Source organism: Eulemur rufifrons, chromosome 29, assembly GCF_041146395.1.
Source record: "Eulemur rufifrons isolate Redbay chromosome 29, OSU_ERuf_1, whole genome shotgun sequence".
In the NCBI taxonomy this organism is placed as follows: Eukaryota; Metazoa; Chordata; class Mammalia; order Primates; family Lemuridae; genus Eulemur; species Eulemur rufifrons.
This window is the reverse complement of record NC_091011.1, coordinates 41,638,413-41,652,998: the sequence shown is the minus strand read 5'-3', so window position 1 is coordinate 41,652,998 and position 14,586 is coordinate 41,638,413. Positions and strand designations below refer to the sequence as shown.

The window sequence follows — 14,586 nt, the reverse complement described above, 5'->3', positions numbered from 1 at the left end:
GGCAGCGAAGGTGGATACATGCCTTAATGAAGGCTGTGCTGGTGGGCTGATTATTTTTCTGTACTTAGTCTTTTCCTGACTTTGCTAACATTATTTCTGCCTGTTCTTAACATCTATTCTCCATGAATCATGTCTAATTTGAGACGTAAAAAGTAATTTTAACTGAATAGCATATTAGTTTTTTCTTTGGCTATATCAGTTGCAATGCCAGGACAAAAACACTCTGACTATTGAGAAAGTTCCAGCTGTTGAGAGACTTATTTCAGATGAATTTTTTGTTTGTTTGTTTGTTTGTTTTTTGCTAGGTCTTTCCAGAGACCTAAAGACTGGAGGCAGCCTGGTCACATGTGTAAGGTTGGCAGGCTAAATAACATAAAGCCATAGGAACTATGGCTATTCTCTGTTTGGAGGATTCAGGGATCCAGAATAAGAGCTCTCACCTTGACATTATCAGAATATACACGAAGAGTTAGCCTAAATTCTTCTACATTATCATGTCCAAAATGCGAGGGAGACAGTCAGTTATATAATTCAAATGGCAACGTCAAAATATTAGTTCTTTAAGCAGCTCTGCCAGCATTCTTTGATGGTAGCCAAACTGGTGCTAAGCAAGCCACAAAATCTAGACTTCAGTCTGCTACTTATCGTTGATCTTTGGCACAATTCACTTAGGCATTTGTTATAAAATTCTGCAATTTTGCAAGATATTGTGGAAATATTGATTATTATGATCATGAAATAAATGGAACCATTTTGCTCAGGCCAACTACTAAGAGTTGTATTCCAAGAGTCTATAAATTGACTACTTGTAATATAAACTATATTTTCCTGAAGGAACAATGTATGCTATGTGGGTAGAGTTTTCCCAAGCCAATGCAGATAAGCCTATTGAACTCATACTGTGATTTAACTCATTAATATTGCTAAACTTTGGGTATTAGTACTGAGCTGCCCTTTGTCCGAGGAGAGAAAAAGAAAAGTATTATCTTGTCTTTTCAGGGTCTAGGGATGACCCTAAGCAGATTTTTGAAATACACGGTTTTTGGCATCTTCCTATTCCTTTCTACATACTTTTTAACTTCTCTTGTATATATCTGGGGGGCTCTATTTCTTAACCTCCTTTTGACCTTTGCCCTTAGTGTGTTTTAACACTCTATCTTTTAGGTAGCCTAATGGCCAAGATTTTGTGGCACTTTTCTTGTGGGACTTTATATTGTGAAAACAGATATGATGAATATACTTGTTTCAGTCATCACACCTTGGAAAATCACTGTTTTTTAACCTGGATCTGTTGATTAAAAGATTCTCTCTATATGGTTCTAGGATGCTTACTATCCTAGAAGAACTTCTTGGTGATAAAATTGGAGTGTAAAGATATTGTTCCAACAAAGGAGTTATTCCATAATTTAAAACTGGGACCTATTCTAGAATTATGTCCCTAATGTCATTTCCCCTGTTTTTCTTTTTCAAGACAACATCTAAAGTTATGACAGCACAAAATAAGCATTCAGTAAATGCCCCTTTCCCCTCTTTCTGAAAATGTTGACAACTGTACCAATGGGAGATACTGTGAAGCTCTCTGTAGATGAGTTATTATTCATAATCCAAAATTATTTAATAAGTAGACAACTCAGTTTTAGCTCAGAGTCTAGAATATAAGCAAACCAAAAATTTTTAACATGCCTGCGTATATATTTCACTTAATCTCCTTGTCTCTGTTTACCAGGATGTAAGGTCCAACAAAGCAGGTAACCTTATTTTGTTCATTACTTTATCCTCAGCAAAAGCATGGTGGAGTATTTAGTGGAGATTTTTTTAGTATCTTTTAAGACTTTTCTTTATGATATATCCATTTTTTAAAGGATATATTTTTACAGCTATGTTGAAAACGTCAGTGTCTTTTTGAGTTGTTAAATTATATATGTTAGGCTTTTAGTGTTCATGAAGAATGTGATACTCTTTTAAAAAATAGAGAACAATAAAGAGTAGACAGACTAAGATTATACTAACTTAGTGATAGGCTTTTGGTCGGAAAGAAGCCATGAAGTTCAAATTTCCTGTTGAAATTAAAGGAAGGAAAGTAACTCTGCTAAAACCTGTCTCATCTTTTCATTCTTGTTGGTTATGCTGGTAACAGGAAAGCTCTGATAGTGACTGGGGAGAAAATAATAGGGTATCAACTAGGTTAGAGGAAAAAGGAATCTGTTGGATTTTTCCTCCATTAGTTTTGTGTTCCTCTGAAAAGAAATACCAACTCATGGGGGCCACTCCTTATACTCTATCTCCATGTGACACTAACGGAAGGCAGACCCAGTGAAGCTGTTACCTGAGTGGTAAGCCTTTAAGTAGAAACATAGAATGTTAAATTGGAAGGAACTTGATCATCTAGTCAGCTCCTCATGTCTGTAATGAAGACACTAGACTTGAGATAGATCACAACTTAGTCAAGCAGAGAGCATAACGGTAATGAACCCTGACGCTGGGGTGGCCAGGTTGAATCTCTGCTCTGCCACTTACTAATTATGTGTCCTTGGACAAGTTATTCAACCTCACTGTATTTCAATTTCATCACCTGTAAATTGGGGATAGCTGCCTCATAGGATTGTTATGATGATGAAAAGTGTTCAGGTGATTTTATTTTTCTTATTTCCTGTAATATTACCACAATCCTATGGATAGGTGACATTGCCATTATTTAAAGGATGGGGAATCTGAGGCTTACAGAAATTAAGTAACTTTCCTAACTTCTGTGTAGTGTACATGACAACAGAGATCTTCTGTAGAAAAATCATACTACATCTTGCTGCCTTTGCAAAAGGAATAGCCTTTACATAGGCATTCCGCTGTGAGGACCTGGTGTGTAGACAACAGTAAGAAATTGTGTGGCTGAGGCATAGAGGTGAATGGTAGAGAGTAGAAAGCAGTGAGAGTGGAGAAGTAGAAAGACCGTTATTTCATAAGGGGCCTTTGGAGGCCTTGCTAAGAGAAATGAAAAGCCAAGCAGAGATCTTTTTGTCAGCTAAAGGATATGACCAGCTTAATATTTTAGAACTATAACTCAGGTGGAAATGGAAGTGGAGAGAGACAGTAGGAGGAAGAGATAAGATAGTCTAGTCCTGTGGTTTTCAAATTTTATTACACACCCTTGTCAGCAATTTTGAATGTACCCTAATATAAGTTCATATATTTTTAGGTTATATATGTGTATAATTCGTTAAAACTAAATGAGTATTAATGAAATTTACTTATTTTTAAAGATAAAAAGTAAATATGTATAAATGTTCTAATATTTTTTTCCTACATGTCAGCAGATTGTTTTGTGCATATCAGTTGGGAGACCACAGCTGTAAGGCAAAGATGAGGAGGGGTAGCAGGGCCAGAGGAATTGGAGGAAAGAAGCTGAAAAGAATCAACAGCATTTGGTGGCTGATTAGATGTATGAGGTGAAGGAGGAGAATGGCAAAGTTCTTACAGAGTTCCAATGTGGGAGATGTGACAAATGATCTCTACCATTTATTAATTAGGTAGTGAATGTTGGACTTTAAGGTGAATATAATGATAAATTGAAGGTTCCATGTTGGTTTTTGCCTAAAGATATAATACCATTTCCCTTTAGCAAGAATTTTTTTAGAAGATAGAAAAGGCTAAATTTTATCTCTTTCACTAAGACAACATTAATAGCATTTTGCTTTGCCTTCTATTTTGCACATAGTAAGTGCTCAGTAAATATTTAAGTGAACATTTAAAATTATAGTGAAATTTTTTATTAGAAGTTCAGAGTTCTGGCCGGGCGCGGTGGCTCACGCCTGTAATCCTAGCACTCTGGGAGGCCGAGGCGGGTGGATCGCTCAAGGTCAAGAGTTCGAGACCAGCCTGAGCAAGAGCGAGACCCCGTCTCTACTAAAAATAGAAAGAAATTATCTGGCCAACTAAAATATATATAGAAAAAAATTAGCCGGGCATGGTGGCGCATGCCTGTAGTCCCAGCTACTTGGGAGGCTGAGGCAGTAGGATTGCTTAAGCCCAGGAGTCTGAGGTTGCTGTGAGCTAGGCTGATGCCAGGGCACTCACTCTAGCCTGGGCAACAAAGTGACACTCTGTCTCAAAAAAAAAAAAAAAAAGTTCAGAGTTCTTTTTTTCCGTGTAGGATACTTCAGGAGCAATTTAATATGAACAGCATATTTCAGTTTTTTTGAAAATCAATTTTCCTGGAAATTTTGTCATTTAATAAGCTTGAGAATATAATAGCTAAGATTATATTGTAGTGATTTTCCTAAGATCTTTAAATGCGTTGCTTTATAATACCTAAAATATTCCATGTAATCTGCAATTTATTTTCAGTTAATTCTACCATTGTGATTTATATTTATAAGAAGCGTGATTTTAGTCTATAAATTGGTAAAGTGATTTGCTTTCATTTTTAACTATCATGTCAGATTCAGAGTAAGTAATTACCATGTCAATGACTCTAAGTTAAATTTGTAGATAATAATCAATGTCATTCTGCATATCAAGATTATGTTGTGGAAGAAGCATTGTACTTACTTTGAGTACACAAAAACAAAAGAAAAACTATACTTTGCTTAATTTGTAAATTGATATCAATTCACTTAATACTTATAGAGTGACAAGTCATTAAATAAAACACCTCCTACATATAACAAATATTTAGTTAATGGGCTAACATTTGGAATGTAAGTTGAGTCCTAGTTACTAAAAAATTAGTCTGATTTGGAGCAAAGTTCAAAAATATAAGTGGTAAAAGGTTATAATGTCATTTTTGCCCTTACTCTTTGTTGAGTACTGATTTAAAGGAGATCTTACATGTAACTAATATCTTTTTTTTTATTAAAATTATGTAGCATTCTCATGAGTTAACTTTGAAATTTTAGAGAAAACTTTGAGGCTATTTATAAAAGCCAAATGTTCTCCTTACTTGGAACTTCTGTATTTGGTGTTAGAGTTAACTGAAAATGCCGGCTTTTTAATGCAATTAGTAATGCTACCTGGTTCTTAAAGTTTATTGCCAAGAAATGCTATGAAATAGTGTGTTCTTCCTGATTTCATTAGGCCATCAAACCACACTGTAGTTGATAATTTCATTTCCTGAAGCAGAAGTAATTTTAACACTAGAGTGGTAATTCTGTTTAGGTCCTTTTAGTCAATCATATTTCTAATCTAACTCTCTTGGCTAACTCTCATGCTTTTATTGTGATTTTAGTTGTCATTGAACACTATATTCACTTTCCTAGTGAGTTGTCTACCTGGGAAAGCTAAAATAAGAATTATATTCTACTGGTTATTGCTATATATACTATAAAAATATTTTCTTTGAATAGTAGTCTTATAGAATTTGCATGCTTTAGGCATTGATTTTAATGTCAAGATAATAGATATGTATACAGTAAAGAATGCCATCATGAACTGACAGTGTTCATGATAGACAATCACAAACCTGAAGTATCTGGTACTTCAAATATTACTCTGTTTCCCTGCCAGAAGCAGAATTTTATCTTTGTGTACCTGAATAGAATTAAAGTATGCAAATCTATTAAAAATGACATTTCCTTAACTCTATTCTGCCAAGAAAGAGTAGAATAGGCACTCAATTTTTGAGTGGTTCACCATTTTTAATTTGAAAATTAGAAATGATGTGTTCCTTCTACTATTATAACGTTATTGAGAGCTTACTGTATTTCAGGCACTATCCTAATCCTTTTGTATTATATTTTTTATAGCTATCATGTCAGTAGTTAGTCCCATTTTACAGGTCAAAAAACAGGGATCAAACTTACCCTAGGTCATGTAGCTAGGCCTAGGTAGAAGTCAGGCAGCCTGACTCTAACCCAGTGTTTTTAACTTTTTCAGTTTGGTTCTCAAATTTGGCTGCACTTCAGATGCATTTGGGAGCATTACCAAAAAAAAAAAAAAAAAAGCAATGCTCAGCTTCTCTCAGCTAATTAAATCATAATCTTTTAGGGATCTTTATATGCATGATTTTTTTAATACTAGAATCATGGGCCACACAACTTAATATACCAAAAATAATGAAGGTCATTTATCAGGAGAAATTCAGAAACTCTTAAGCTATACAAGTACATGTCATTTAATGAATATTGTTTCTATATGAAATCCTAAACTTTAATAACTTCTCTAATTTTTCCAAGCTTTAATTCATTACCATATGTTTAAAAATACTTGACAAGCTACTTGTATTTTAATAGTAAATATGGCAAACACACGTAAGTATAATCTGTTATAATAGCCAATCACATTTTTCCATGCTATTGATTTTCAGAGTTGGGTGATTATAAATATAAGTGAGACTATTGTAAATATAGAAAGACATTTAAATAATCATATTCATTGCATTTTTTATTAATAAACATTGGCTATGTAAGACCATATAGTAACGTTTAACTTAATCTCAACTATATTTCCAGTTATGATCCTGTATTATTTTGCTCTGGGATAGCAGAATGAGAAAATTTATATTGAGATTGAATTAAGATTACCATGAGGCTTTTCCTCTTGAATCTCCTGAGCAGGCATGCTTACCTCATATTTATAATGTTCTGTTATTGAAAAGTGGTTACTAAATTCAATACAGAGTTTTAAATGAATAAGGGAATGAGTAGTCTTGAATGAGTAGAATAGGTTTGTCATGTGGGTTGTTTTTAAAGCATACCACTTTGTAAAGCAAAAAAATATTTTGGTACAGTGTTCCTTCTTTGTATGTTAGAACCATTAAAGAAAAATTACAGAATTTTAGAGTTTGTGAGTGGCAATTCCTTTAATTATGTAGAAACCTACAAAGGTAGGTTCTAAGTGTTCAAGGTAACACAACTGTACAACAGGAGCTAAAGCCACAGGCTGGACATCTCCATTTCTTGTTCTTTGTAGTCTCTCAGATTATGTACTTACCTGAGGAGAAAACTCCAGATTCAATAAATATTTGTTTATAGTTTCAACTTTTTTTTTGTTCAAGCTTTATCTTTCCAAACTACCTAACATTAAACATAAGTATATATTCAACAGAAAACCAAATAATTTGTATTGAAAAGGCCGAAAGATGTAATATTACTGAATACTATCTGTCTAGGATAACAATGTATTTACTTGTTTGTTTAACATTAATCAATCCTTCTCAAAGAAAACAGAAAAAGAATGTTTAAGCAGGTAAAACTCTGTAAAAAATACATTTAAAGCCTCAGAAATTAGAAAAATTGAAGAAAAAAATCATTTAATTTATTCTAGATTGTTAATGGGAAGATAATCAGTTTTGCAGATAGGTTATCCAACTCATATTTAGCTTTCAAGCATGGGAAAGTCTGTTGAAACCATCAGTACAATTGTGAGAAAAATAATATGGTAGGCCTGATGATGTAGTAAGAAATATTAATAGAAGGCAGAAGACTGTAACTGTGGCCAAGATGGCTTTTCTTACATGGTAATAAGCTGTATTCTTAACTACCAACATGGTCACACCCCAGCTGATGGCATAAGAGACTTGTTAAAGGCATTGATCCCATGATTTTAGACCGATTCCGCATGTTCCATGTGGTCTGTGTTGTGCCTAGCAGTAATCTCCATGGAAGCCTCTCATGCCATATCTACTTACTCGTATTCTTGGTCTCCTGTATTTCCTTTGCATAGCTTGCTGCTGTTTGGATAGTAAAGGGAGGGCAGTCTGCGTCTTTGGTATTACACAAAGTTTGAGGCCTCATTCTCACCAGGTTTTGATCATGGACCAGTCTTGTCTAGCCTAGTTCAAATAGAGAGCAGTAAATTCAGAACTCTAATCAGGCTAATAATATTGCTTTGCATCAACCTAAGACAGAAAATCATCTTACCCCTCTTCCCTTTTGATTAAGCAAGATACAGGATAAATGTTGAGTTTAAGACAGTCGTTAAATCTGAATGGTATAGGAAGAAACCTAACGTCTAAAACTTAATTCCTTCCAAGAGACTATTCTTTGCATATAGGGACATGTACAATAGTGACAGAGAAACTGTGGTTTTCTGTTTTTCCTGATAGTGTGGCTTGGTTATTTTGTGGACGGTGATTTCCTATCCAGATATATAGCCATATTTAAATATAAGCATAGATCTACATTCCCAAGACTAACATGGATGCTCTTGGAGTCATTCACAAAATAAAGTATTAGTGTGCATCAAGGATCTCCTTTCTAAGCATATATTACACTTCATTAATGACGATAAAACATTCTTTTTTTACTCAGTTTCTGAATGTTGGACTGTATTTTATATCCTAAACTAAAGCAACTTACCAAAACTGTGACAAACATAATTATGGTGCTAGTGCTATCTTTCAAATAGATGAAAATAATACATCTCAATAGATACGTGCTTAGTATTACAGAAGTGGGGATTGGTTTGCATTAAGTCAGAATTTGTTTAAATAGGGCCATTGTATTTATATAAGTATGCTACTGACTTTACAACTTGGCATCTTACAAAGATAATGACACATTTTGGTGGGTTTGAGTTTCCAAAATCCTTTGCCAGGTAGGAAAGGGAGAAACTGCATATAGATTTTATGGCTTTTCATGAATAGACCATTTTCTTTTTGGTCAAAAATACGAGGAAAGCATGTTAAGTAGAGATGTTTTGGGATTTCTCAGGTCTTGCTGTAGCAAAGATACAAACTGTGTTGAAAAAGCCCTTTTATATAGATATTTTAAAGGCAAAATTCTGAGCAAATTACCTTTTTATGGTGGGCAGGGGAAAAGAGATGTGTTATAATATAAACCTGTTTTTTCCTCTGCATACATGTTATCCAGGGTGTTTAGTAAAAGTAAGATTTCTGCTAAGAACTTTTGTAATGAAAATTATCCCACTTACTAAAACTTTCAATTAAATTAGTTGGACAGTGAGAAAGCATGTGAAGAGCCCTGTATTATTGTAATGTGTTGGAAGTCTTCTGTATAACTTAAGCATATTACCCTATTCATTTGCGTTTTGAAAATAATAATATATTTTGTTTTCAGGATTATGGCTTTGCTTTATTCAAAATTCAGTTTTATGGACCAAAATATCCTTCTTTTATGTTGTATGGTATTGCAGATTACTGTTGCATTGAAGTTGTTATTTAGAAGAAATGTTCTCCACAAGGGTGTTAGAAATAGCTTTGCAGTGAAGGAGGCTCTGTGGTGGAAGCATAGGGGCAGTAGTGGATACGTTGTGCTGTCTGTTTGGAAATCAAATTTAATTTAAAAGAGCTTTCACTCACTAGTTAATGTAACTGCTTTAAATTTACAGACAGTGGGAGTAGCTCACCGTTACCCAAGTATGCCTCATCTCCCAAACCAAACAACAGCTACATGTTCAAACGGGAGCCCCCAGAGGGATGTGAGCGAGTGAAGGTCTTTGAGGAAATGGCGTAAGTAATGTCTTTTCTATCAGCTGGGATCTGCAAAACTGTAAAGCTTTTTACTGAGACCAGTTGATCACAGATGAATCAACTACTCTATCCAGCTGATAATATATTTTAAAAGCAAATTATGTAAAGAGAATTGAATAGGCAAAAGAGATTTTATTGAAGAAGAATTGGAGTTTGTATGCCAGAAATGTTTAAGCCAATACAAAGAAACTTGGAAATTTATCCTTACTACCTAACAGGTCTATTTTTAATCATTAAGAATTACCCTTTCAAGAGCTATATTAATTTAGATAGTTAACAAAAAGACGTTTAGGAGCAAAGTTAACATCCAGGTGTGACTAGCCTAAAGACAGTGTATTCATTCCATAAGCCAGAGGGAAATCAGTCTCCTTCCCCGTAGACACATCTAGCATGTTAACTCATTAAATTCAGACTTTCTGTTCTTAGGAGGTTTTTTTCCTTTTTGAAATTTCAGTATGTGTAAGTTAGAAATTAAATTGAAAAAGAAGTTCATGCTGTAAACACTGGGCAGGATAGCTCAGAAGACTGTGTGGCTCTTGGGCGCCTCATCCCTTTGTCCCAGTGCAGGTGCCTAGTGGTGGCTGCTGTACTCTCGTACCCTAGAAAGGGACAGAAACTGGTCTTACAGGAGTTGATGGTTTAGCTCCCAGAAATGGGAGGAGAGGAAGGACTTGTGGACTCTGCTCTGTTGGGCTGACTGGCTCTTGGAGAGACCACTGAAACTTCACTCCCTCATCTGTGCTAGTGCAAGTATGTCTGGAGACTCAGAAAAAAGGAGGAAATGCTCTAAACCACACACATGATGGGGTAATGCTCCCCCACCCAGTATACTTTTTCTTAACAGAAAAGGTCATCCTTACCTTGCATAATCTTCAGCTATAATGTAGGAGACTTTCCCACATTCCTAAATGATTAAAAGCAAACTAATGACCTCCATAAAAATTTGTCTGCTTGATCCTTTTGAAAATCCTTTTGTCTCAAATATCACTTCAGTGCTGTGTACATGAGTAGTCCACCAGCTGACTTGTGCTATGGAAGATGTTTACCCATCTGTGTACACCTAACCCATCCCCTGCCATTCACATTTTAGCTGTTTTAGAGAACTCCAGTTAATTCAGAAAGTACTTAACTTTTTAGTGATTTTAAAACCTAATTTTGTTTTACGTTTTTAGGTCTCGTCAACCTATCTCGGCCCCTCTCTTTTCATGTCCTGACAAAAACAAGGTTAATTTCATCCCAACTGGATCAGCTTTCTGTCCTGTAAAACTTCTAGGCCCCCTCTTACCTGCTTCTGACCTGATGCTCAAGAACTCTCCTAACTCTGGCCAGAGCTCGGCTCTGGCAGCTCTCACGGTGGAGCAGCTCTCATCCCGGGTTTCCTTTGCATCTCTTTCCGATGACACCAGCACAGCGGGCTCCACAGAGGCCTCTGTTCAACAGCCATCCCAGCAGCAGCAGCTCCTGCCAGAATTGCAGGGCGAAGAACACATCTCTGCTCAGACCTATGTGATCATCTAAAGCCAAGGGGGAGCTGGCCTCCGCCCTGTGTTCCATGGATGAGGAACGTGATCTCAGATATCTATATGCATGGAGTGACAAACTTTCTGACCACCACCACCACCACCAACAAAATACTTATCAGCGTCATAAAGTATCTCTTAACACTGATCTTGGCAGGGATGGAACTCCTATTCAGCAGTTTTTGTGGAAAGCAGTAATGCTTGCAAAACGTGTGTCATTTGGCATTTTAAGTGGAGACTATGCATTTCATAGTATGTTTGACAGATTAGTACTGTGTCCTGTGTTTTGTTCCAAATTCTTCAGTATAAATAAGCTCTATATCAAAAAGTTGCCTGTCTAAATAGTAAATGTCTTGCTGTGTTTTGTCCTATGGAAAATACTGTACTTCAGGATTATGTTTACAATTGATCCAGGTGTTTGTTTCTAACTTCTGTAATACATACAATGCAAAAAAAAAAAAAAAATGGCCACAACAGTTGCACAGTGCCCACCTTATGGCCTAGCTTCAGGTACTTCAGTTGAAGTCTAAACTCAGGTAACTTGGAATGTATATCATATTGGGATATTAAATATTTCACAGTTAAAAAGCTAAAGAGGGAACATCACTCTTTTGCCTTTTCTTATTTTATGCATTTCCCTTTCCTCATTACATTCCACATTCTTATTAGAATAAGAAGTGCATTCAACCCAAGGAGAATGATAATCCTGGACATGGGTGAACATGAGGAGAACCAGCAAATCTGTGGTGTTTGATATCACTTTTGTCATGTGGTTACCAGTAAAACAACTGTTGCATTCACTGTTTCAACATGTGTAAACCGTGGCTTTTTTAAAAGTTCAGGTGTTGCTCAGTTAAGGACTGTTACAATGTTGCAAATGAAGTGTTCAGCACTAGACTGTACATAAACATTCCACGTTGTGTGTGATGAAATTTAAAGATAATGTCTAGATTTAATTTCAAAACAAGTGAAGTGTTTGACAGGGGATGGTTGAGATTTTTTGTTTATGTTGGCCATCAGGGTCATAAATGTTACCATCTTATCTAAAAGTATATTTATGTTTAGTTCTCTTTTAGAAATTCTTTAATTTTCAGGTTAAAAAGTGACATACTTTTGGTTATTGTTTTCCTCAAGCAGTTCAAGTGATGAGTTGCATTCACATAAAGAGAATACTGGGGCCTCAGAATTTGGTAACTTGGCAAGAGCCATAGTTTGAAGCTGTCTCATTTAAGCCTTTCATAATACTATCATGAATAGCTTTGTTAAGATTTGGGATGTATGAAGTAGAACATAAACCCAAGTAAATAGCCTTGAACTTGACATAAGGTCTCCACAAAGTGTAAAGAGAGCCCTAGATATTCGTCGTTGGTCTGTGGGAGAGCCCAACTTTCAGACCTTGTTTTCTGCAGCACAAGGCAAGTATCCAAAAGTAAAGGGAAGCTTTTGTGTTTTTATTCTATTCCTTTCAGTTCAATAAAACCTAGAGTTGTTTCATCTGCTCCTAAAGTGTACGGCACAATTTTCTTAAGAATTAGGGGAACAGGTGCCCACAGTTAAAGGAACGTTTCAGTTCCCTTCAGTCATTCCTGGTTTTTCTTTGTTTTGTTTATTTCTCACAGAGATTGAAGGATGAGGTGGTGATATAGAAGAAAGAAACGCCATTGATTTTTTTTTTTAAAGAAATGATATATGTGTATATGTTTGTGTATGTGTGTGTATTCAGTGTATTATTTTGTCATGATCCCAATTCTCTTCTTTCCACCAAAGTTTGCAGTAATATTCTCTCCTGAAGGTGCATTCTGGCTCCTTTAAATTAGTCAGTGTTATATTGTAGGAGACTGTCATGGAAAAAAGGACTCAGTTTACTTTTGCCATTTTCACAGGGGAACCTTTTAAAACAATCTTTTCAGCAGCAGATACCTTTAACCCTAATAATCTCAGGCCTTGATGAAAATACTATATTTTGTAGATTATGGGTAAAGGGAGAAAATTACTAGTTCCGTAAGATAAATATGAGCTCCATTTAACTTCTGATATCTGGTTTAGCATTACATACATAATATGTTGATCTTATGCTCTGCTTTTGTCCAAATAAGATGCAATAGTATCAATATCAATTTCAGAAAGATGGACTGAATATGCTTTTTTGGTGATGAAATCTGATGTACGATATTTATAGTGACATGTGCTTTTATTTTCTCATGAGAAACTAAATATTAATTGTGTTGTACATTTGTTCTTAGCATATATAAAAGTTTTGAACCAAATGTGTTAAAGCTTATGCTTTGCCATGTAAATTTTCCAGAAGTTGTTGAGCTCAAATGTATCCTACATCCAGCTGTAGAAATTTGTCAGAAATTGTTTAAATTTTGTATATAGTTGTACTGTTTAATTCTAGCCACTGCGCTGAACAGTATTTGAGTTACCATACAATATGGCTTTACACAAGGAAATGTGTGGCTTTTGTTTTGTATTTTTTCAGTATAGAAGTTCCTGTGTCTTATTTAAATAAAGTTATTAGTAAAACTGGAACAGTTCACATATGTTTTTGGAAAGACTGGGGTTATCCGCGTATTACCCGGCAGAGGTGGATTCAGCTCGCGGTAGTGGCGGTTTTCGGCTCTGATCCGAGTTCCTGACCTGCGTCTCTGGAGCTGTGGGGTGTCTAACTGGATCAGATTTCTGCAACCTGGTTTCCTCTTGACATTTAATTTACACACTTTCCGTCACAAGGTAAGAAGCTAAATGTCTAAAATTCCAAGTCTTTGTACTACCCAGCTATGATCACATTAAATAGAGAAAACATTGTTCCCACATCATTTTATACCTAAGAATTTCTGGAAATGAGTTTAAATTCAGTGAAATCACCTGCAAGAAAGGTACGTGTACCTGCAAAGAAAGTTGCAGTAATAATCTTCAACTTTTTACTCTTTTTTATTCGTTGAGATTTAGAATAAGAGGGGAAAGAGCTTTACAGAAACAGAGGGCTGGTGTTATGCCCAGTTATCCAGATAGGTCACAGTAGGCCATATGGTGGCGTGAAAGCAAGAACAAACCACTGGGAACAATAATTCACCAGCAGAGTGTTGTTCATTTCCAAAGCACATCTCATCAAAGAGATTGATAAGATTTGACCTTTAAATTGAACTTTAAAATGACCAGTAGCTGTTTTGGGCTTAGAAAAATAAAATAACTTTTTAATGGTGGGATGTATCAGGTATCTACTTGAGAATAATGTGTAATTCAGGCAGGAAATTACCTACCTTATACAATTTTAAAATTCCATTGCAAGTGAACATGAGTATGAAGTGAACATGAAGTCAGCTGCATCTCTGCTTGAATTTATCATATTATATAATAAAACATAATATAAGTGGCCCTGAAAAAACAAGGTAATACAGTATTTGCAAAATCAACCTCAGGAACAAGGAGGAAGTTAGGTCTAAGAGCTAACATGCTCTAACCTTACACTAACTAAAAATAATCACTTGAGGTTTGTTTATGAATATTGCAAACTGAGGGGTTGCCCCCACCCCCACCTCCCATCCCACAGAATGAGGTCCCATTTAGCTCTGAGGTGTCATTACCCCCTGCGTATTCCCTGCGGCTCTCTGGGCAGCTTCCACCTTTGCCCTCTTTGGT

At 35.6% G+C, this 14,586-nt stretch overlaps 1 protein-coding gene across 2 annotated transcripts in view; it reads left to right on the top strand.

Moving 5' to 3' along the window:
• GLCCI1 (glucocorticoid induced 1) overlaps positions 1–13,476 on the top strand; it is an 83,682-nt gene extending 70,206 nt beyond the window's left edge. The window contains exons 7-8 of one of the 2 annotated variants that reach the window (XM_069461880.1): positions 9,283–9,403; positions 10,597–13,476. In XM_069461880.1, coding sequence (XP_069317981.1) covers positions 9,283–9,403; positions 10,597–10,942 — 467 coding nt within the window. In that variant the 3' untranslated portion in view covers positions 10,943–13,476. The remainder of the gene's footprint in view (positions 1–9,282; positions 9,404–10,596) is intronic. The other variant, XM_069461881.1, reaches the window with a different exon arrangement.
• The last annotated feature ends 1,110 nt before the right edge of the window (positions 13,477–14,586 follow it).